General features: G+C 51.7%; 1 protein-coding gene and 1 long non-coding RNA gene across 5 annotated transcripts in view; one reads left to right on the forward strand and one right to left on the reverse strand.

The window, feature by feature from the left end:
* The first annotated feature begins 742 nt into the window (after positions 1–742).
* On the forward strand, positions 743–24,138 carry LOC123652557. Its single transcript, XR_006741960.1, has 3 exons — positions 743–1,074; positions 11,751–11,758; positions 24,127–24,138. It is a non-coding gene; the product is annotated as an uncharacterized LOC123652557 (long non-coding RNA).
* Positions 4,957–24,262, reverse strand: part of TNN (tenascin N) — a 31,271-nt gene continuing 11,965 nt past the window's right edge. For 2 of the 4 annotated variants that reach the window (XM_045583193.1, XM_036442305.2), the window contains 10 exons: positions 21,984–22,247; positions 20,605–20,868; positions 18,449–18,712; positions 15,491–15,621; positions 14,487–14,619; positions 13,845–13,996; positions 10,206–10,302; positions 9,498–9,665; positions 7,013–7,176; positions 4,957–5,125 (listed from right to left, as the gene is read on the reverse strand). In XM_045583193.1, the coding sequence (XP_045439149.1) occupies positions 4,985–5,125; positions 7,013–7,176; positions 9,498–9,665; positions 10,206–10,302; positions 13,845–13,996; positions 14,487–14,619; positions 15,491–15,621; positions 18,449–18,712; positions 20,605–20,868; positions 21,984–22,247 (1,778 nt within the window). In that variant the 3' untranslated portion in view covers positions 4,957–4,984. Of the gene's footprint in view, positions 5,126–7,012; positions 7,177–9,497; positions 9,666–10,205; positions 10,303–13,844; positions 13,997–14,486; positions 14,620–15,490; positions 15,622–18,448; positions 18,713–20,604; positions 20,869–21,983; positions 22,248–23,758; positions 24,023–24,262 lie in introns of all 4 variants that reach the window. The other 2 variants (XM_036442306.2, XM_045583194.1) reach the window with 2 other exon arrangements.

The raw sequence follows: 24,262 nt of genomic DNA on the forward strand, positions 1-24,262 counted from the left end.
CTTGGCCCTGACCTTGGGGGGGGATTTGGGTTTGGACAATGCCACAACTCTCAGCTCACAGGAACCCTCTGTGCAGGCTCCTGGACCTTTGACCCCAGTATTATTACCAAATTCAAAGTCGCAGACTACAAGACTGAAATAAAGAGTCACTTCAACACAGCCTTTGGTCTCTGTCTTAGGTTCAAAGAGAATGTTTTCAAATACCTAGGCCATGTCACTCAGGGTGGCCATGTTTATTCCATGAGCATTTTTGACATTTTTTGCAGGTGCCGGGCACATCAGACCATCACTGTTGGTTAGCTGTTGTCATTTTTTTATTTGCCAATCTACGGGGAAAAGGTCAGTGCTCCTGACTAGTCAGGTATTGCATGTGTTTAAAATCGCTGCAGCACACCAGTTGAAAATCACCACTCTGAGTAAATGCTAGTGGTCTCTGAATTACGTGTGATTATCTATTGTAGATCAGTGGTCGGCAAACTCATTAGTCAACAGAGCCAAATAGCAACAGTACAACCATTGAAATTTCTTTTGAGAGCCAACTTTTTTAAACTTGAACTTCTTCTAACGCCACTTCTTCAAAAACAGACTCGCCCAGGCCGTGGTATTTTGTGGAAGAGCCACACTCAAGGGGCCAAAGAGCCGCATGTGGCTTGTGAACCAGTTTGCCGACCACAGATCTAGGTACTCAGAAAACAAACAATGCTCAGGTCAGAGATGTTTGCAGAACACTGCGTACTGCGGCTGTCCCGCTGCCTGAGGCCCACAGCACGTGGCCCACATTCGGGTGTAACAGGCGCTGTAATAGAAACAGGGGCCTCTGTGCACTCAGTCTTCCCAAGCCGATGGGACCCTGAAACCCCTTTCAGCACACCGGGAGGAGCAGGGGTTCCAAGGAACCCTGTTTGGGAAGAGATGCCCTGGCAGGCATCCCCCATGCCTTCTATGTTCCTGTCTTCCATTCTTACAGCTCAATTCCTGCATTCCCCAAGGAAACCTGTTCCGAAATGCACAGATTCTGCTTCACCTTTCCCACCTCTGCTTCTCACGCTGCTGTTTCTCTGTCTGATCCCATTGGTGGCTACTCATGGCCCGGAGCCCTCGGGGCTGGCTAGAGACACCCCCATCGAGGAAAACCCGAACGTTTGAATGAAGTTACGGAGACGGGAGACCCGGGCTCTCTCCCACCCGCTGTATAACACACAGAGCATCTCGGGATCCCATCTGACCCCTGCAGGGACCCATGCAGGGTATAGACCAGGGGTGGTGCCGTTTTACAAATGAAGAAACGGGGCCCAGAGGAGGTACGCAGCTCCCACACCGGGACGGAACAGAGCCGCGAACGCCTCCCCGGGGCCCTGCCACGCCTGGCACCGTGGTCAGCCCCGTGCTGGCCCGGGCTCCTTCGTGTTCACCTCCCGGGGCCCCTGGGGGCAACAAAGGGCTCTCGAGTCCTCAGATGCCTCCTTTCGAGGCTCCACCTGGAGCCGCGTCTTTCCCGCTGGCGCTCTCTGATTAAAGCTGATTGTCTTCACCTACCAACAAGCAGCAGCATTTTCATTCCGTCCTGTTACCCTCTCTTATTTAAATCACAACACCCCAAAACCTTCGTTTGCTAGTCCTTGCCTTCTCAGAGCCCTTGTTTGCTGTGATATAGGATAAGCAGGCTTCTGTGGGCTGGCCTGGGGACCTAACTTCCCCACGTAACACTGGAGTCAAAACAGCCTTCTCACTCCCCCATAGACAGTTCGAGCAGCCAGAAGGACGTTGGGAAGTGGAGTTATTTGCATATTAGGAACTGCCTGAAGCCCCTTTAGGGGGTGCCCCCTTGCTTTCACCAAGCTGAGAGCCCCCGGCCCCGGGCCCACCACCAGCCCAGGAGACCAGGTCCCGGATGGAGTCCGGGCTCACCAGGCAATCTGTCCAAGGTATTCCCCAGGGACCACTCGTCCAGCAGCCACGCCGCCTCCACAGCCACCAAGCACAGGCTGGACCCACAGGCCACTGAAAGACCACGCTGTCCAGGAAGGAGGAAAAGGGGGATCCCCAGCACTCACCTTCACAGAGGAGAGGAGGCGCTGGCGCGGGGCGGCGCTGCCACCTGCTGGCCGGGCTGGCCCCCGCGCCGCCTGCTGGCCCGGCCCTGGTCCTGACCCGGCTCCTCAGCTCCTCCCTGGCGCCCTGGGACCGCTGAGGGGACGGCCCGGACATTTCTCCACGCAGGACTTCAGCAAACGATGGAGTTTCGCCGGAGCTTTTCATCACGTGCACGCTGCCTGTCCACGTGCGTTTCTCCCTGCCAGAGGCCTCTCCGCACACAGCACGTGGCCCTTTCCCTTCGCGGCCTCCCCTCATGCTTGTCTTTCTCCGGCCCCGCCAGCAGTTTCTGGCTTTAATGTCAGAGTCCCCGGGAGCTCTCCGTGTGAAAGCTGAGCTCTCGTCCGACAGACAAATCCGGGCCTCCGTCCCAGCGGGCGCTCCTGTCCACACCAGCTCTGACCTGCCGGGGAGGGCCTCCTGCCTTCGCCCTCGGCCCTCCCTCACAGCCTCTCCCCTTCCTCCTGACCAGCTCTGGGGTCTGAGCCCCCTTCCCCTCACCCCCGGGCACAGTCCCGGCCGGTCCGCGCCCGCTGCCCGGTCTCCGAAACCTCCCTCCCTGCCTCCCGGCGCTTTAAATGCGCAGGCGCCACGGGCCCAGCTGACCGGGAGCAGCTCCAGGTGATTCTGATGGAGGGCGCTGCCACGTGGCCCAGACCGAGTCCCTGCCCATCTCTCCCGCTCGGCCCCACACAGAGCACCGTCCCTCACCCAGAGACCACTTCCTCCCTCAGACTCACCACACTCCACCTCTCGTCTTTGTCACCAGACTTCCCTTTCCCAGGTGCCCTGCCTCCTCCCAGGCCTCTCCTGTCTCCCAGCAAACTCAGGTGCATCCCTGCAGACCCTCTCCCATCACTCCCATGACACTTTCCTCCCCACCCACCCTCCCCCCTCACAGCACCCTGTCCATATCCCTGTGGACTTGCTCTCCCCACCTCACCGCCACGGTCATGGTGTGTCCCAGGCTGTCCCCACCGAGCTGTGGGCCGGGGCTGCGTGCCCTGCTTTGCAGTGTCCTACGTGAACTAGGCAATGGCTTGGAGACGCTATCAAATGTGTGTGCCGCTTCTGCTGGGGCCTGGCTGGCAGCCTGTCCTTCCTAGGAAGCTGTGGCTTTCTTCGGCTCGTCCCCAGAGGCTATGACCTGACTCTTAAGAGTGTGACCCTCTGAAGAGGTTTACCCAGAAGCCCACTCCTGAGGCCCATTCCAGCCCCCAGAGGGGGAGCTGCCAGAGCTGTCACGGGAAGGTCAGCAGTGCCTAGAGGAGGGCTGGCACACACTGGGGCTTACTCGGAATGTGTTGGACGAACAAATGAATGAACGAATAAATGAATGATAGTATGCACTCCATCCGTGCAAGGACCTCCTCTGCCTCCCTCCCCCCGACACCCCTCCTGGTAAGAAGCAGGCAGACACTTAAATTCTTGAATCAAAGAACAATGTGGGCCGTTTTTCATGATCAGCTCCAGCTCTGGAACTGTCTGTCACTCAGACCACCCACCGATAGATCTAGCAGTGACTATGGCATTGCCCAATGTGTGTGGGAGGGAGGGAAGGTTGGGGAGGGGGAGTAAAATTTTAAAGGCTGATTTTTTATTTTTTTTTTAAGTTCCAAAAGTAGAGGTTAAACCCGGGAGAAGCTGAGGCAATAAAGGAAATAAAGGACACCTTTTAGGGGACAGTTGTCCTCCTTCCCACTCTCTCCTCCTGCTTCCAAATACCATTATTTGCCATCATGCGAGTAAGAGACCACAGCCAACCTATCCCATTAAAGTGCACAGACCCTGCCTTCACTCACACTTGGGTTAAATCTAGAATTCAAGTGCACTCACATGGGGAAAAGAACACAGGCAAATCTTTTAAATCGGGTGGTGTGTTAGTATTTTCTTCTTGAAGAGGAATCTGTCTTACTCCAACGGTCACTGATTTCCCTACAGAAAAACCTTCCAAAGAGACAGGAAAATAAGCTGAAAGGTCTGACCACCTGTCTGTTCCGACAACACGGCTCAGACGCTGGGTACTTTCTGGAAAGCCCCGGGGCTGAGCCACACCGCTGGGCACAACCTTAACATTTTCCCAGGGGGCGGATGGGGAAGGGAGGGAGGCTGGGCCGTGAGCAGGAGTCTCAGGAAAGAGACTTTGGGAGCAACCAGTTATCAGGAGGCAAATGACTTACAGTTGAAACCAGTGAGAATTTATTCAGAACGTACACAGGCCTGTGAGCGTGATTTATGCAAAGGGCTGGGGAGAGGACTCTTGAAACAGCAGAAACCTGGAAGGCGTGATTCCCACGAGCTGGGCTAGCCGGGGCTCGGCTCCTTGCGACTCCATCTCGCCCCCTGGGCTCCCGTCATTCTTCCTCACCACAGCAGCACGTTCTGGGAAGGGGAAGGTGTGCCCCCTTTTCCCCAAAACCCAGAGTCACAGGAGGGAGGTCATGGCATCAGGCGACCTCAGCCCTGGGTCAGGGACACCTTGGTGCTTCTTTCTAGAGAGAAGGTTTGTGTTAGCAGAGCTTCATAGTCACACACCGCTTCCAGAGTTTTCCAGGCAGTAAAGTGCTGGATTCTGTTTTTTATTTTATTTTTTTTCTAGTCCTATATATCTGTTACTGAAGAAAGACTGAAAGAAAGACCTTGTGGTTCTCTCCCATATGCACTGGACAACCACGCCTGAGCTGGCCTTCACGTCCGTGTGGATGGGAAAGAATGCAGGTGGCCTGGGCTTGGTGAGCGACTGTGTCTGCTGGTGACCAGCCATCTCAGGAACCCGGGCTGACTTCCCTCCAGCTTCCACTAACCAGCCACCAGAACCCACCCACCCCCAGCTCACACAGCCCCGACCCCGGCCGGCCTTGCCTCATGCGATGATTGCTCAGACAGGTCATCAGAACGTTCTAGAATTTTCTCCTAGTGTCCTCTTCTTCCTGCCCAGGACGTGCTCCCCGCTGTAGCCCTGAGGGCGGATCTTCAGCTCCACGTAAGGGATGGAGAATTCGTGTCCTTTCCACGGCTCCCAGTTCACCCCCTACATCCAGAAGCCAACATCAGAAAGAGGAATGTCGGGGGGAGAGGGTAAGAGGGTCCTTGCCTGGGAAACCACAACCTCCGGGAAGTTACCCTCAGGGAAGTGAGGGTTGATCTAGGAACATGCGCCCTCTGCTGGTCAGCTAGGGTTAGACAGGCTGGGAGCCCCTTGTGGTGGAGGGGTGTGTGTGTGTGTGTGTGTGTGTGTGTGTGTGTGTGTGTGGTAGGTGGGGGCGGGGTGAGCCCAGGAGGCGCAGGGGCTCCGATAACAGGGCCAGCCTGGCCAGCAATGATCACATTCTCTTTGCCTCACTCTTCTCCTTTCCAAAAAATTAAAGGCAAAAATAAACATATTAATTGGCCAATTGTGTGGAATCATTTTCAATTTAGGCTGTTTAGATATTAGCTCTGGGGTAACGAACAGCCTGCTGAAAACTAAATTTCATTTTATGTCTTCTGACTGGAGAGCACAATATTTAATTCACTTAATAACCTCGCAACCTGGCCAATAAAGAGCCCAAGTGACCGATTCTGTGTGTTTTAATTTGTGAGGTAAATAATAAACAGGAAATAAACGCCCTGCCGACTGTGAGCAGCACATTAACCAGATGAATGTCCTTTATTAGCAGACATGGGCCTGGCTGGGGCCCGCTGGCTGCTCATTGCAAACAGCTGGTCTCTGATCACAGGCGTTCCTGGGTGGGCCCAGCCTGCCCCCTTGGTGCTGCCCCCCTCCCCCCCACCCCTTTCACCCCCGGTCTCCCACCCCGCCTTGTCTTCCCAGGGGCATCTTTCTCCTTCCCTGTGAAAAACCACCCTGGTCAGCCCCGCTGCTGCCCGTCAGGGCCAAAGCAATCCCGTCCCCAGGCCTCAAGTGTGCTGGTCTTCACAGTGAGTGCCTTTGGCGAGGGGCATGCGGGGCGGGGCTTCCCGGAGGCCAGGATGGGCCTGGGATGGAGGCAGAAAGCCAGGCTTAGCACTCAGAGAGTGCCCGAGGGCACGGATTAATGCTGAGAAGGAACAAAGGTGAAGGATCAAGAAGCTGTGAGGAAGCAGCAGGAGATGCCCATAGCGGTGAGGAGTCAAGGTGACGTTCACGGGTCCCAGAAGCTGGAGACACCGCTGCGGGGGGAAGTTCCAGAGCCAGGAGGGGACAGGGCGGTGAGGATGCGCCTCTGTGCTCTGAAATGGACAGGTGCTCAGCAGAGAGCTCTGGGCAGACTGGCTGGTTCTGGATGAACTGGGCCCAGGGATGGGTCTGCGCTCCGGCAGAAAGGACTCTTTCCCTGGTGATCGCAGGACTTGAGAAAAAGAGCTCTGGTTTACCTGGACAGCTAGCTGAAGCCATCCCCCCCGGTGATGGTGCTGGGGCCACGAGGGTGGGTCCCCCAGGGGGGACTCGTGCCCTTTAAGAAGAGGAAGAGAAGCAGAGCTCTCTGCGCCGTGACAAGGACGGGCTCTCACCAGGACTGGAGCCCACCCACACCTTGATCTTGGACTCCCAGCCTCCAGGAAGTGAGAAATAAATGTCTGCTCAAGCCCCACAGCCTATAGTGTTTGGTGACAGCACACCAAGCTGGGCAAGACCATGTCCATGTGGGCTGGTCGAGAGAGATGGAGCGGGACCCACATCATGTGTGAATATTCTGAGTGGGCAGCCTGGGCTCTCACCACCTGCGGAAAGTGGGGGACATGGGGGAGGGGTGAGCAGGTGTCAGGAGGCCCTGACCCCAAGGCCATGGGGAGGGGTGAGCAGAAGGCCCCTGACCCAGGGCCATGGAGCCTGAAAACCAACTCCTGACCTACCTGGGAGCCTCAGAAGCAGAAGGCAGACAAACCCGCCTGAGGTGTCACTTGGGAAAATGAGTGTGCAGAGCCAGTCCCCTACCTCACTGTGCTTGGTCTCCCCGTATCTGCCATTGGGGTTGGCCAGGTGGCAGTTCTTGTACCACCAGCCGCCATGGTGCGTCAGGGCACAGTTGCTGAGGGCGATGTCGTTGTCTCTGTCAAAGGTTGTGAACTTCCACCCATTGTGGTAAGAAAGAGCATCGCCTGCGGGAGAGAAGACGAGGGTGAGAGCCATGTTCCGCCACCGAGGGCCTGAGGGCTTCACAGGGACCCGGTCCATTATGTCACAGGTCCTCTTTCCGGGTCTGCCACCCAAACTCTAGGCCTCGTCCGCCAACAGCCTTCACAGCATGCTCGGTAGAAGCATCACAGTTCTGTGAAATAGCCAAATCCCAAAACAAACTCATGACTCTCCCATAGCACCTGACCACCCGTCTGTCCTCCCGGTCTCTGCTCGGCCATCTGCCCAGCCGCCCAGCCCAGAAGCCCCTGAGCCGCATCCGACAATCCCCTGTATCCTCCTCCTGCCCTTCCACCGAGGTGCCCTCCCCACAGGGCCAGGGGGCCTGCTCCCCTCTCTGGGCCTAGTCCACACCCTCTCCTGAGGGTAAGGCACCATCCTCTCAGGCCTCACATCCTACTTCCTGCCACACAGACGTGAACTTCTCCCCCGGCTTTGCGGACCTGTGACTTGGCTGTTTCGGATGCACAACCTCAGCCCACTGTCCCACAGGCAGCTTCCGACTGTGGAGCGCACAGGTCCAGCCTTGTGCCCCTCTTACCGCTTCCTCCCGGCTCTCCACTGGTTAAATCCTAACCAATCCTGAAGCCCAGCTCAGCGGTCCTGAGCAAGTCTCCTCCCGCACCTCCCTCACACCTCCTGCCGCACACCTGACTTCTGGAGCTCTCTGCACAGCTCACAGGTTCACGCTCCATGTCACTGTGTCTGGAGACCTGTAGTTACTTTACTCGCCTTTCTCCTAGTTCACCATCACATGTGTGGTCCTTTTATAAGTTTACTTTTTAACTCAGCTCACAAAAGGCAGTAAGGGTCCCTATGCATCCCAAGCTTAATTAAGTGCTGGTTTTAATGAAAATAAACATATTTATATCTGGTCTCTGAGTTTACTGATCACCTTCACAAACAAGTCCCATGAGGAAAGCAAACTCGCATACATTAGAGCCCATGGCTTATCCAGGGTCCCACCCCTCCAGCTTGTCTCCTCCGTGTCACCAGACTCCCCCTCCACCCACCTGCATGGCAGCTATCTGGGACTCAGGAACTGTTCTTTACAACATAAAACACCCCTAGGATTAGACAGAAAGGTCCTGCCGGCAGTATCTCCATGGAAGCTCACCCACCGGGCTCCATGCTGAGCACTGGGAGCTAAGAGCAAAGGCAAAATTCATGTGACTTTTTTAAATACTGAGTCCTAAAACCTGGAAGAAATTTTGCACTGGTGGTTGGCCACTTCAGATCACAGTGTGTGTTCAGTCTTCTGCCATTAGGGGTCACTGAGCAGACCATGTTGAGAAGGCCTGCGGTTTTAAGAGTACTCCCCAATTTCCTTTCTCAGTCCCAGACTCCCCTTCCTCCCTCCCAGCTAAGTTCTTCCCTTTCAGACCCGACTCCAGCCAGCCAGCCTGCAGAGGCCCCTGCCTCGCCTCAGCCCCCACGTACCACCTTCTCCTCCTGGAGCTCTCTCACCCCCTGACCACTTATTAGACTCTTTGCCGAAGTTATCTTCTGTTCTCAATGATGTATCTCCATGTGGGTCTCAGGGGAGAGACCGCGTCTTACGCAGTCTGTCGATCTGGCTGGTGACACATTCCTACCTAGTTACCCCAAAGTCAAAACATGCAGAAGCAAACAGCAGACCTACTTGTTAGGATTTTAAAAACTAGAAATATAGGCTTAACTATAACATTAAAACAATAACCACGCCTCCCTCTTAAATAAAATAGTCCAATGGCACCATCCCAGGATTAATTTTGTGATTTTCCTTCACAAATAAACACCAGGGCGCAGCCCAGGGAGGGTGAGCCCCATCTCCACGGAACGGCTGTCCCTGTGCTGTCACAGCTGCCTAACATCACGGGACCTACAGGCCTAGCGCTGGCCCCGCACTTCGACCTTTCTGCCTTTAAGGAATCACACACCCAGGCTGTGCACGGAGGCAGCCGAGTGGGCGGTGGGCAGCACCAGGGGGTGGCGGCTCAGAGTGTGATTCCTCAGCGAGGGGGCAGCCTCCTGCACTGGGGGTACAAGAGGAGGGTTTTTACTGGCTGGGGGTGCGCTGGGGCGGGGGGAGGGGGTGTCCACGTATAATGTTCTGTCTCACACTGGCCAAGGATTGCTTTAAGACCTTTGTCCTCTGCCCCCCAGCTGGGAGCGGGCCTCGTGTGTCCAGGAGAACCGTGCACCTTCTCAGGACAGTCTTCCATCCCCTGACCCCTGGCACACCGCAGCCCGAGGCTTGGACCAGGGCCAGCGGCCTCGGGGTGAGGGGGAACCCTGCGCACACCTGCTGTGCCTCTGTACTTCCCAACCGTGAGCCGGTACCGCTCCTTGCTGGACGCCACCTGGAAGAAGTCGTACACGGCGTAGGCCGACTCGTTGGCCGTCTGCAAGTCCACTCGCACCTCGTACCGGGTGGGGGTGCCTGTGGTGAGGTTGTGCAGTTTGTCGAGTCCTAGAAACAAGGAATTCCAATCACCGAACGTCACCTTGGCCTTCACCTCCTCTGCTAATGGGGGCCTCCCCCCCCCCCCCCCCGCCTTCTCTTTAGGGGGCGCATTTTCTCCTGCTATTGTTTCTTTGGTGCAGTCGTGCTGTTGAGCGTGGAGGTCGTGTCCTGCAGGAGGGCAGAGTGCAGGCGCTCATGGGGCTTTCATCCCTGAGGCTCCAATGGTTTATATTTATTGTCCTCCAGTCTCACAGCTGGCGGAGACCAACCACGCATGGGCGGTCTCCTACCTTCCCAGGCACTGGGCATCCAGACTGTGACTTCCCATTCTTCGCTCCCTCACTCTCCATGAACATCTGCTGGAGCACAGAGCAGAAGGAAGAGAGAAAGCGCGGGGCCCCTACGGGCTGGCAGAACGCGCAGCATTGCTGGGGCCAGGGTGGCCTGCTAGCAGAATCCCCATCGATGGGCATTTTCTACACCTTTGGTTCTCAAGGGGAATGCCCCCTCGCACCACTCAGCCTTCCAGATTCTCGGGGCCCGTACCAAACCAGAACTCCTGGGTGGGGTCCCCGAAGCCCTCCACGTAGGTCCGCCAGCGCTTGAAGAAGTCCAGCTGCCCGGTGTTCCGCCGCTGGAAGACCTGGAAAGGGAGATGGGGTTCCCTCTGAGCACTCAGCAGCGTGACTGGGGAGAGGGACGGGAGCTGGGGTCGGGGCTACCCGAGGACAGACAGAACAGGAGTCGGAGGGTCTCCCTGCTCGCCCTTCCATTGCCACGGGCCCTCTGCCTTCGGGAAGGCCACATGGGACAGGGCGGTGCCACAAGTTGGAATCTGCCTGAATCCCTAGTCCCTGCATGGGCAGGGCAGGCAAACAACGACACCAGTTAGCTCTGCTGTTCTCTTGCCCCTTCGCTCGAGTCCTTCTTCAGAGATGCCCCATTCCCTCATTCCCTCATTGGTGCCTCATTGATTCACTGACGTAGCAATCATTTACTGAGCTTTTGCTAAGTGCTGGCTCCGGGGCAAGTATAGAAGATGCCACGTTACAGATGGGAAAGTTCACACAGCTAAGTGTTTGGGGGCTGATGCCAGGAGAAAACACCGATCCTCTCACCATTCCATTGGAAAGTTTGAGTCTTTTCTCCAAAAAGCAGAGCAGCTCTACTGAGTCTATTCTCCAAAAAGCATTTCTTAACACTCTGAGGCTCATTGTCAGTTTCTTAGCACCAAGACTGTTCCAGTCCCTTCCCCGGGGCCATCTCTACACCACAGACAGGGGAACCCAAGGTGAGGTGGCACTGATGTTAGTTCCACAAACATCACATCAAAATACACGCCCAGTAACAAGGTCAGGCTCCAATCTGATCCCACCCCCAGGACAGATACATTACGAAGGCACTTGGTCCCTGCCGTCAATCAATGAACTGAACACAGGGCCCAAGTGGGATGGGAGCATTCCTGTTCATTACTTTTCCTTGTTAGAAAATTCCCCAGCTTGGCCAGGGAAACTCCGGGCAATGGTTCCATGCTCTCCACATCACTATTCAGACGAGACCCAGCGCTCCGCTGACCAACTGTGTCCTTGAGCAAGTTAGTTAACCTTGACAGGCCTCGCTTCTCTAAACCATCAGACCAAGATAGCCCATTTGTCATGCGCTTAAATGAGGCTTCAGCAAGGTCATGAATCATAATAAAGTATATAATATTGTCTGGTTGTCATGACTCAGTGGTTGAGCATCGACCTATGAACCAGAAGGTCACAGTTTGATTCTGGTCAGGGTAACATGCCCAGGTTGTGGGTTTGATTCCCCAGTGTGGGGTGTTGAATGAGTCTCTCTAATCATTGATGCTTCTATCTCTCTCTCCCTTTCTCTCTGAAATCAGTAAAAATATATTTTAAAAAATAAATCATAAAGTATTGAGTCCAGAGCCTGGCAAATAAAGATATGTTACTATATCTCAGTAAGTGTTGGTTTGCATTTTATTACATCAGATTCTCAATGAACTAACCCACGGGGACCATGTGGACGTCTTGATCAGGAAGCCTTAACTGACTCCGAGAATCACGTCTATTCCCACTCTAGGAGGTGAACTAGTTTAATGAACTATTCTTAGCAAAAACGTCTCAGAAGTTGGGGGTTAGGGGGGAGGATCTTTTCTGTCTGGTTGTACACTCCAGCTGACCGGGTACACTAGGATTTACTTGATGTCCTGAACGACTAAACTGGAGAAAAATAAATAAAATCTCACTTAAATGCCTGTGGAAAATGTGGCCCTTAAAACTTGCAAGATGAAAAACAAAGATGGAAATGTCTGAGACACATAAGTGCTTCCTGGGGTCTTCACCGCAGGCTCCTGCGCTCAGCCTCCGTTCCCCGGGGGCAAGTCCCTCTCCCGGTGCATCAGATTGGGCTCAGCTGCTGGGTCAGTAAATAACCTCCCTAGAAGGACGTGAGCTTGACCAAAAAGAGCAATGTGCTGAGATCATCTTTCTGTGACAAACAGACTCTTGAATCCAAAACTATGGACACCACCAGTGAGAGGTTTGATGGAGAAGTTTCCAGGTCTATGTGTCATCCAGGTGTGCTGGCTTCGAGGAGGACTCTACAGACTCCCAGGCCACGTGTCACCTTAGGAGTCAGCCAGAGCACACAGCCTGGACGAGGTGGGCCTGGGGTTACTGAGACCCCAGAGCTGTTTTCTCTGGGTCCTCTGCATGAGCAGGATGTAGGAGGTTCTCTTGCGGTTCTTGAGTCGGTACAATAGTGCTTGACACATAATAGGCACTCAAATATTTGTGGGAAATCCATGGGTCTTCCCAGGCAGGCAGACACACTGGGAGATCTCTCTCTGAAGGCTGTCTGAGACAAACGTCTCCTTCCCTGGCTTTCAGAAAAGGCCCACTAGGCAGCACAAACATCCTGCCAAGGTCAATTATGGCCTCCAGAGCAGGGACCTGGCCTCCAGCTTCTGGGGCAGGATGCTCCAAGTTCAGCGATGCTGAGGAAAAGCAGCAGCGCAGCCTGTGGGTCTGGTCAGGTGGAAGACCTCCTAGGATACCTTCTGTTCCCATATTTGTAAAGATGAACCGGGAATTTGCCCTTACAATCCAATTACTGCCTTTCAGCCATCGGAGGCAGCTGTGCGGATAATAAGTTTTCTCTGTTGCTGCTTATCAGATGGTATTATTTTATCCATGGCTGCTCAACTGTCTTTGGTTTCCTGGGCCCCTGAGCGGGCATATGAATGAATGCATTTGAGTGGGATGGGTTCAGCTTTCTGCTTCCTTGAGTGGCGGATGCATACTGGGCAAGTGGGTGCTGGTCTGGGGCAGTGAGAGCCTCTCTCTGCTCAGGTGCAGAAGCAGGGGCTGGGGAGATGAGAGGATCAGACCGCAACTCTCCAAGGCAGCGCCTCAGATCCCTGGGTCAGGCTGCCGCCATCAGAGACAGGGCCATGTTTCAGCAGACAATGGCCAAGAGAATAAGGCCTCACACATACATGGCACCATCAGAACGTGTCCTTCTCTCAGGCCTTCTCCTCTCAAATCAAAGCCCTTGCTTCTGTACTGAGGAGCCAGGCTGAGGAACCCGGACAACGGGCTCCAGTTCAGAGGGCAGAGCCCCCAAAGAGGTCATGTGTTTCAGGTGATCTGACATGACCCCCAGGAAGATCAGTGATGGAGGAGGAGGCTGCAGTCCTGAAATCTGGTTTCCACTTTGTCATTAACTTGTGTGACTTAGCCAAGGCCCATCCCCTTGTGGGCCTCACTGTACTTATGTAAAATCAGAATAATCATCTCAGTTACTCTAAAGGTTTTGTGTAAGGGTCATACTTGTGTGAGGCTCATACTTGTGTGGGGGTCATGTTTTTTGTTTTTTATAAATGTATTTTTATCTATTTCAGAAAGGAAGGGAGAGGGAGATAGAAACATCAATGATGAGAAAGAATCATTGATCAGCTGCCTCCTGCACGCCCCCTACTGGGGATCGAGCCCACAATGTAGGCATGTGCCCTTGACCGGAATCAAACCAGGTACCCTTCAGTCTGCAGGCTGACGCTCTAACCACTGAACAAACCAGCTAGGGCAAGGGCCACGTTTCGTATGAGGGTCATACTATATGAGGCTCATAGTTGTGTGAAGGTCATACTTAGTGAGGGTCATGTTTTGCGTCACTCACGATCCAGCCGCCGCCGTCCGTGTCCATGTCGCAGTACACCTGCAGCGGCTGGCTGGCGTCCCCGTGCAGGTAGATGGTGTACAGGCCGCTGGCGGCGTTGCTGTTCTGCTGGACCTGACTGCAGTCCGAAGGGTGTGGGAAACGAGCACCAACTAGGAGCCGAGCAGAGGGCAGCCTCATTAGAAGGGCAGCGGGCCAGTCCCTATTTTAAGTTAATTCACTTCGCTTGGGAATGATTCATAGCCTCCTACTACTTTGCTCATTCCAACTCTTCACTCACATTTCACTTTTCACTCACTCTGATCTCATCAAACCCTCCAGATGTACTAGAAACAAGGTCAAGTTCACAGCTCTTCTTCTCCAACCCAACTGCACCCAAAGTAACACTCCACTTCGCTCCTCTCTTTCGTCTCTCCGCCCGGGGAGGGGCTTCTCCTGAGCCCGTACCCCGCCCATTCCCATCCTAGAGAACCCCCAACTCTGGTCATCGCTGCTGTGGACACCCCTCCCGCGGACACCCCTCCCGAGGACCTCCCTCCCGCGGACACCTCTCCCGCGGACACCCCTCCTGGGACACTCTGCTGGCCTCTCCCAGGCTCGGCCTCTCCGACGGTCTTGTTCAGAGTGCAGGAGGCCACGTACCTGTGGAAAGGGTGGTGGACACACTCCTGCTCCGGCGATCACCCTTGAATGCCACCAGGGAGACAAGGTAGGTGACGCCCTGCTCAAGGCCTAGCAACTCAAACCTCTGGTCCCCACGTCCAAGCTGCACCTCCTACCACACAAAGGAGACAGGAAGGGACATTCAGTGTATCACCTCAGCAGCCTGGCGCCATCACATTCCCCGGGGCCGATGCCAGCAGCTCTTGGGCAGCAGTGCTTGTCTCTGAGGGCTCAGGGGCAGCCCAGGACCCCAGTGTCCCCCTCAATGGCCTCCTGCTGGTGCTGGAGCTGGGAGCCAGCATGAGGCAGCAGCAATGGGGGGAGAAGGGGACCCGCCAGTCTCCCGAGACCTCTGCCCTCTGATCCACACTGGGGCACTCAACGCCAGGCTGAGAAGTGAGAAGACCATCCCCATATCTGCGAGGCAGGGAGATAGTTGGTTTCTCAATAAGCCTCCTTTTTAACCTGTATTTCTGCCTCTAGCAGGGCTGTCTAAGGAGTCATTGAAGCAATGATTAAATCAATGTGCCTTTCCTTTTGCCCTCCTCCCCTATCTCTTCCTCATCAAGGAGAGAGGATAACAATTTTCCAAATTTACTGGCCTTCAGATTCCATGTGGGCAGTATGATCTTTGAAATAAGGGTTAATAATTCATTCGATACATCTTTATTGAGCAGCTACATATGTGGTAGGCGCTCAACAAAACAGACAAAAAGTCCCTGTCCTCATGGAGTTAACACATATTGGGGAAGATAAACAAATAACATGGGCCCTGTGTGGTCAGCAAACATGCAATGGTCAGCTGGGAGCAGGCACAGGTTAATCCTACAAAATGAGACCCAGTGTTCATGGCAGGTGGTCAACAAGGACCACCTCGCCTATCAGCAGGCTGTCATGGGACCAGCAATCAAGCTGACCCCAGTTAGTTGCTTCTTAAGGGGCTGGGCATGGGCCCCGTGAGAAGAGGCAGGAGGATGCAGTACCTTAGTGGTGCCATCTGGGAACTGGTAGGTCAGAATGTAGCCATCGATCTGAGCCGAGGGGCGTGCCCAGATCAGTACCCCCTGAGACTGGGTCACAGCAGACGGACGAAGGTTTCTGGGAGGGTCGATATCTATATATCAAAAGTTAGGCAATTATTATCACTAACGGAATGGAAGTAATTTTTGATATATTCCATTCTCTGCCCATATACCTTCCCGTGTCTTTTCTGCCATCACACAGGCTCTATTCTTCCTTGCCACCAGCCCGTTATGACCTTTGTTCCCAAAGGCATTAGAAGGACAAAGATTAAGGAACTGGTATTGGGGTGAGTTCCCTCCCAGGTGGAGTGACCCTGGGGCCCACTTCCCAGCAGACCCACAGAGGATGATGGGTAGGAGCAATCTAGAGCAGTGGCTAGATTCAGAGCTGGTAGGCCCCACATTGGCGTGGAAACGATGGGCGAGTGCAGATCCGAAGCCTGCACACAGAAACTAGAGCATCTTGGCAAACAGCTGCTGGGAAGGACGACGGGCATTCAGAGTGCCCCCCAGAGTAGGGTGTCCCCCAGAGTGGGCTCCCCAGCTGGATATCTGGAAACCACACAAGGCTTTACATCAGCCCTGGGGAAGGAGCGTGACCCTAAATTCACTGAGATCCATGTCCAACGAGTAGCGTAGGGCTTATGATGGACATTAAGTCGACAGAGGAATATGAAGTTCTATTTCTTACACATCTAAGTGTGTGGCCTGAGATGCCTGCTCTGCACAAAAAGAAGCAGGGATGGAAGAGGTGTTTGTGCAAAGGGGGGGGGGAGAGAAAGAGAGAGAGAGAGAGAGAGAAAGAGAGAGAGAGAGAGAGAGAGAGAGAGAGAGAGAGAGAGAGAGAGGTGGGGGGGGAGAAACAAGAGAAAAGAGCAAAAGCAGAGCTCTCCCTCTAGTCCCCACGCCCTGTCTCACACACAAGCCAGTGGGAACACGGGATGTGTGCATGGTGGACCAGAAAAACAAAAGCACAGTAATTGGTCAGAAGACTATGTTTTTTCCAACCAAATGAGATATGAATGGAAATCTCCATCCTGAAAAGTCATTAAAGAAGGTGCTTTTAATTTCAAAGTTCCCAAAAATGATGCCTCCAGACTATTTCATACCCAGTAGCATTTCAGCTGAGAACAGAATTGCAGTATTTTAATAGAAATCAGGCAGCTGTTGTTTTAGGTTGTTTTGACAAATGCAGAATTTCTGCAATGTCAGCTTGGTTTGACTTTGGTATGGGTTTTAGTGTCCTTGTCCCACGGAAAAACTGAATTTCCCGCTTTGAAGTCAAAGCAAAACCTGAGCGATTTATTTATTTATTTAGTTAGTTAGTTAGTTATTTCCAGAGAGGAAGGGAGAAGGAAAGATAGAAACACCAATGATGAGAGTCAGTCATTGATTGGCGGCCTCCTACAAGCCCCACATTGGGGACTGAGCCCACAGCTGAGCCGCATTGGCCAGGAAGAACCTAGCGATTTAAATATCTTAGACTGGCTCTGCCCCCTCTGTGACTGCCCACCATCCAGGTTATGGACTTGAAGTGTCTATCTTACTCATATGTCCATGAAGCAGAAACATGGTAATATTGCTGCCTTTAAAAATGAGCAAAGAGAAGGTAAAAGGAAGAGAGGAAGGAAGGAAAGGGGGGGGGGGGGAGAGAAGGGAATGGGGGAGGGAGGAAGGAAGAAGGGAAGAAAGAGGAAGGTACTGGTTGCCTCTAGGAGCACATTTTATTTTTATTTTAATCTTCACCTGAGGATGTGTTTTTATTTGTTTCAGAGAGGGAGAGAGGGAAGCATGCATGTGAGAGAGAAACATTGGTTGTCTCCTATATGTGCCCTGACTTAGGATCGAACTGAGGATCAAACCTGCAATGTAGGTATGTGCTCTAGCCAGGAATCGAACCCATGACCTTTTGATGTACTAGTGTACAGGACAATGCTCCAACCAACTGAGCCACACCAGCCAGGGCTGGAGAGCAACACTCTTCTTTTTTAAATCCATTTGTGTTTTGTTTTGTTTTTAAATAGATTTTTATTGATTTCAGAGAGGAAGGAAGAGGGAGAGAAAGATAGAAACATCAATGATGAGAGAGAATAGTTGATTGGCTGCCTCCTACAAGCCCCCAACTGGGGGTCAAGCCCACAACCGGGCCATGTGCCCTTGGCCAGAATCGAACCTGGGACCTTTCAGTTCGCAGGCTGATGCTCTATCCACTGAGCCAAACCAGGTAGGGCGAGAATTGCATTCTTATTAGGGAGCCTGGGATGTGGATAATAGTTTTTCTACAGAAACTCAGTTCATTTTATATAAGCATGCATCACTTTTTTTTGGTTAAAAACTCCTGTTAATTGTAACTACTAATAAAGAAATTCAAGTCCCCTCTTACTCCAGTTGCCATGGGGACTTGGCCTTGCCCAGACTAAGGAGACTGTGAACCTCGGGGTGGGCACAGCGCTCTTTGCGGGACCCTCAAAGCCTGATCATCATGAGGCTCAGTGAGACCAGAGGCCCATCACACATAAAAGACAGGCATCAGGCCCCTGATCGCTGACTGGAGGGACAGTGAGGGACGATGCTCCACCGCGGCCCCATCTGGAAGAGGGAAACAGCGAGACGCCTGGGCTTCCCCGTGCTCTGAGCTGGAGCTGAGGCCCAGTCAGGGCTCGGGGGCACGTGGGAGCATGGGAGCTGGCGGGCAGGGTGGTCAGGGAGGTGGCCATCTTGGACAGTCACACAGTCTATTTTGACACCCCTTCCTCTACACTCTTTCCTATTCACCTGAACCATCATGTCAACATATGACCTTAAAAAGGTAAAAAGGGAACCCCTCTGAAGAATGTCCTCAGGTGACATGGTCTTCCCTGCTCCCCTCCCCACACCTGGCACGTATGAAGGGTTCCCTGCCTGGGTCCCTCACAGTACCTGTCAGGGCCTTGGTGTCGGCCTTCTTGCTCTCCCGGTCCCCCTTCTGGGCCCACACGTGGACCGTGTACTCCACGCCCGGCCTCAGGCCCGTCAGCACGGTGCTGCTCTGCTCCTTCCCCACGGGCACCTCCCTGGTGTCTCCGTCGGCGGAGGTGTAGCGCACCAGGTACCTGTCGATGGCGGCCTGCACCGGCTCCCAGGAGATGGTGGCCGTGGTCTCTGTCACCCGGTCGGTCACCAGGTTTTGGGGGCTGTCAATGTCTTTTTAAAAAGAAAAGGTAGACTTTTAGAGCCAGGGGGGAACACCCCAGCACCCCAGCACCTCAGCACCAGGAACTCTCCATTCAATTTCTTTCACACAAAACAATTCCACTGACAGAAATAGGTCACAAGTATCCAAGCTGACATACATATATAAACATCTTAATGTTCCTCCTCAAAGCTATTTATCTCTCAGAGAATGATGCCCCAAAAGTCCATGTTGCTCAAGTCAGAAACACCAATCATACTTCATCCCTCATTTTCATCCTGCCCCACATTTCACCCATCAACAAACCCTGTCATCGCCTCCAAAATGTGCCCAGAGATCTCCTTTTCTCTACCTTACTGCCATCACCCGTGTGCCAATCATCATTGCCTCTCACCAGACTTTTACCGTTGCCTCTTTACTACTCTTCCCACTTCCACCTGTTGTCCCTTCCATTCATTCTCCACACTGTGGCCTGAATAACCTTTTTGAAGTGAATATCACATCATGTCACTCTTCCAATAAATATACCATGTGGCTTGTATGATCTGCTTCTGCCTCTTTCACCCCATCTTGGGTCACTTTCTTTCTCGCCTTCCACACTCCAGCAACACCAACAGCCACTCAGTTCTTCAGCGTGCTGTTCCAGCTTAGGGCCATCACACATGTTGTTCCCTTGGCCAGAAATGTCTAGTTTCCCTCACTATCCATTCTCCTCTCCTTCTACAAGCACACCATCCAATGATCTCTCTGCACTGATGGAGATATTCTATTATCTACATTGTCCAATTCAGTAGCCATTAGTCACATGTGGCTACTGACCATGTGAAATGTGGCTAGTCCAACTGAGAAAATATTTTTTATTTTAGTTTTACTTCATTAAAATGTAATATGTACGTTAGAAAGGACAGTATAAAAGATGTTTATGGTTGGCATATGGCCATCCAGTTAAAGGCTTCATTTCCCAGCTTCCCTTGTAATAAGGTCTGGCACCACGTCTGGAGTTTGCATCTGACCAATGGGATGTGAGAAAAACTAACACCTACGATGCTCCCATCATGTCCTTTCCTTTCTTCATCCCCTTTCCACAAGCCGGAGTGAGGTTAGGTGATGACAATATATTTGACGGCAATTCCTGAAGGATGACTGAGCAACAATACGGAAGGAGCCTGGGTCCTTTGTCATACCAGCCCTGGCCTACTTTCACTCTGACCATTCCATAAGAGAGGGATGAACTTCTTCCTTATTTAAGCAACTGTTATTTGGGTATTTCTGTCAACATGTACCTTAACTATTACTCAATCCATACCAACTAAGAAATATCCCTACCCTGTCATTCTCTATACCTACACCATGTTCATGTCCTTCACAGAACTTATAATTTACAATTAGAAATGTGTTTGTTTGCTGATGGTCCATCTTTCCCACTGGACTTCAAGATAATTAGAATCATATAAAAGAATCATATTTGTTTTGTTTACCACTATATCCAAGACCTGGCACTTAGAAAATTTAGCTCATGTAGAAATGAATATAGAGCTCCAGCTGTCAAGGACAACACTTGTTCTTTCAAAGTACACACCATCTATTAAGTCAAACCTACATAAAATAGCTTGCCACAGAACACTTCTTTAATCCAGTGTAGGAATTGTATATTCGCTTAACTTGTTCTCTACAATTGCCTATAACTGAGTAGCACAGTGGTTAATAATAACACAGGGTTTGGGAAAGGGTTTAAGATAGTCATGAGATTGCTCTGTTTATTTTTCCTTAGGTGAATAAAGTTTTTTACAGTCAACTCTCCTAAAACACACCAGAATCCCTCTTCACAGTAACCTCATTACAGATCCCAGCAGATCAATCCATAGTGATGACCCTGGTTTGCTTTTCTCCTCTCTGCTGTTACCTGTGGGGGCCTTGGTGTCGGCCTTCTTGCTCTCCCGGTCCCCCTTCTGGGCCCACACGTGGACCGTGTACTCCACGCCCGGCCTCAGGCCCGTCAGCACGGTGCTGCTCTGCTCCTTCCCCACGGGCACCTCCCTGGTGTCTCCGTCGGCGGAGGTGTAGCGCACCAGGTACCTGTCGATGGTGGCCTGCACTGGCTCCCAGGAGATGGTGGCCGTGGTCTCTGTCACCCGTTCCGTCACCAGGTTTTGGGGGCTGTCAATGTCTAGAAATTAAAAAACCATGATCAATATGCACTGTTAATGGGAGTGCAGAAACTAGTGGCTATTTTGCTTAGGGCAAAACATGTTCGTATTTTGTGGTTTTTCCACTTCATACGCTCTAACTCCTGCCTGGACATGTATCTTCTCTCCCCAGATAGATTTTGGCTCCTCAACGAGACAGCACAGTAGACCAAAATCTGAAAATATATGTTGTTATCTCTACTAAGAGTTTAGCAAAACAAATCTCTTTACTTATTTAGTAATCACACTCTGACCCTGTACATGCATGGTGCTAGTTAGAGCATCAGTGCCAATGGAAGACACAGGCTTTGCTCACAAGCAGCTGATAATATCGTTTCTAGCATCCTATCAATGAAGACTTCCCATTTCATACAAGAAGGTTCTAATCGCAAGGCACAGACAGAAGCTCCTAGAGGAAGAGGGATGCATCCTAAACCCTCAGGGCTCTTGCTGCCTAGTAGTGGACAGGGCAAATGGAAAGTGCTCAATCTGTACTGCTAAATGAATTGGCAAAAATTAAAATCTAGTTTTAATATTCTTTATACTATCATAGATTCACTCAGAACATTAGTTTGCTAGTTAAATCTCTATACAGAAATATGGTCATTCATTTCTTTCACAATAGGATAGGAATATAGCATAGAAGTTATCCTTATTCTCAAAATAAAAATCAACTCTTGTTTATTCACTGTAAAGCAAACTACAGACATCAACTTGCTCTGATAGATATAAAGTCTACTTTTTTAAAGTTAAATTTTCAACATATTTAACATATAAACAACATTGAGTTTTCCTTTTCTGTTCCCACTCACAAACTCAGTAGGGGACCCTCAACACTGTCCACAACAAAAGATTCTTGTGGCTCAATGTGCCCATCACGGCAAATCATTGCTTATAGACAGCCATGAGGCCCTGACTTGTAAGGAAAGCAGGTAAAAGGGAGTGGGGCATGATGGGTATAGTCTATTATAACAGGACACCATTCTTCCCTCCATAAACCATGGATTCTACCAGTGTCAGGGATGAAAACAAAAATTAATCACTCACACACTTAGTGTGACAGGTCTTACATTCCCCAGGAACAACTCTCCCTTACCTGTCGGGGCCTTGGTGTCGGCCTTCTTGCTCTCCCGGTCCCCCTTCTGGGCCCACACGTGGACCGTGTACTCCACGCCCGGCCTCAGGCCCGTCAGCACGGTGCTGCTCTGCTCCTTCCCCACGGGCACCTCCCTGGTGTCTCCGTCGGCGGAGGTGTAGCGCACCAGGTACCTGTCGATGGCGGCCTGCACCGGCTCCCAGGAGATGGTGGCCGTGGTCTCTGTCACCCGGTCGGTCACCAGGTTTTGGGGGCTGTCAATGTCTGAAAGGAAAATGCTGATCAATAAACATTATTAGCAGACTGAGATCTCATGGCCATGTTGCTTGGGGTGAGACAGCTTCCTGTTCTTAAGGTTCCCCACCCCATACTCGGGTTTTCAGCTGTGTCATGGACAGAGACCTCCTGTCCATGGCTGAACTCTTGGATCTTCAAGGAGGAAGCACAGTAGAATGAGGCCCAGACACAGAGTCAAAGGAGCTGGCTTCTAGCTCCGGCCCAGAGACAGAGCAGAGGGGCAGGCAGAGCCCAGCTTGGCCCCAAACTACTCTGCTGCCTCTGGCTGGGCCTCAGTGTCCTCATTTATAAAATGTGGACCTTACTAAACAGAGTTTAAGGGACCATCATATTTCATGAATATCCCACAAATCTGACTCCATGAAACATCAGCTCTCTTTGTGCCTTACAGAAGTCATGCACAGGTATTGAGTTTTCTTATCTATAAAATAGGGATATTGATCCCTGCTCTGCCCATCCCAACCAATTCCACTGAGGACCAACTAAGAAATATAATCCTCGTGCACTGCTGGTGGGAATATAAAATAGTGCCACCACTCTGGAACCGACTTGGCAGATCCTCAAAAAGCTAAACACAAGTTACCATATGACCCAGTAATCCCACTCCTAGGCATATACTGAAAAAGAATTAAAAATATTCCCACACAAAAATGTATACATAGATGCTCTTAGCAGCATTATTCATAATATCCAGAAAGTGGAAACAGCCAAAATGCCCAGCAGCTGACAATAAATAAAACGTGCTACATCCATACAATGGAATAGTATTTGACAATAAAATGAAGTATCAATTCATGCTACAACATGGGTGAGCCTTGAAAATGTCATGCTTAGTGAACAAAGCCAGTGAAGTAGGCCACATATTGTATGAATCCATCCATATAAAATGTCCAGAATAAGGTAATCTATAGAGACAAAAAGTAGTATTTTCCTAGAGTTGGAGAAAGTGGGGATGGGGAATGACTGGTGATGAGTATGGGGTTTCTCTCAGGGTTGATGAAAATGTTCTGAATTAGATTGAGATGATGGGTGCACACCTCTGTGAACATACTAAAAACCACTGAATTGTATACTTTTAAAGGGTGAACTTTATAGTATATAAGTTATATCTCCATATGTCTGTTCTTCAAAAATGAGGAAACAGATGAAAATATTTAAAAATGATGAACTCTTCTTGTATATTACCGTGACCGTAGGATCCTCAGAACAGGGCACAAAGTGCTCAGGAGGACTTATTCACCGAGAAAACAATGACTCTTTTTGTTCCAAAGAGATCATAGCAAAAGCCATTGCCCAAAAGTGCTTAGCTCACAGATCCTAACATATAAGGCCTCTTTATATTTTTCCCTTTTAAGAAGAAATAATTTAGTGACTGGTCACAAAGGAAATACAATGGGAAGAACAGTGGGTGGAGGGGACTGATCACCATTTATCTTTACAAGAACGAAGTATGAGGCCGAAGAACAACTCTCCCTTACCTGTCGGGGCCTGAGTGTCGGCCTTCTTGCTCTCCCGGTCTCCCTTCTGGGCCCACACGTGGACCGTGTACTCCACGCCCGGCCTCAGGCCCGTCAGCACGGTGCTGCTCTGTTCCTTCCCCACGGGCACCTCCCTGGTGTCTCCGTCGGTGGAGGTGTAGCGCACCAGGTACCTGTCGATGGCGGCCTGCACCGGCTCCCAGGAGATGGTGGCCGTGGTCTCTGTCACCCGGTCGGTCACCAGGTTTGTTGGGCTGTCAATTTCTTAAGAAAATATTTAGGAAAGTTTAAGCTTTGAAGTCATGGCAGAGATACCCAGCAGCCCATCTCCACGATTTCATCCTCTGGAGCTTGGTTGGCACAAGGAGTGATATTCCCATCCTGAGTCTCTCCCTGAGAGGGAGTCAAGGGCAAAGGTCACCCCTGGTTCTCAATTCCAGAGGCCCACTCATTATAAACTGGACATGCTTTGTTGGCTTTCAGCTCTCAACAATGATGTCTTCT

Source organism: Pipistrellus kuhlii, unplaced genomic scaffold (assembly GCF_014108245.1).
Source record: "Pipistrellus kuhlii isolate mPipKuh1 unplaced genomic scaffold, mPipKuh1.p scaffold_m20_p_18, whole genome shotgun sequence".
Taxonomy (NCBI): domain Eukaryota; kingdom Metazoa; phylum Chordata; class Mammalia; order Chiroptera; family Vespertilionidae; genus Pipistrellus; species Pipistrellus kuhlii.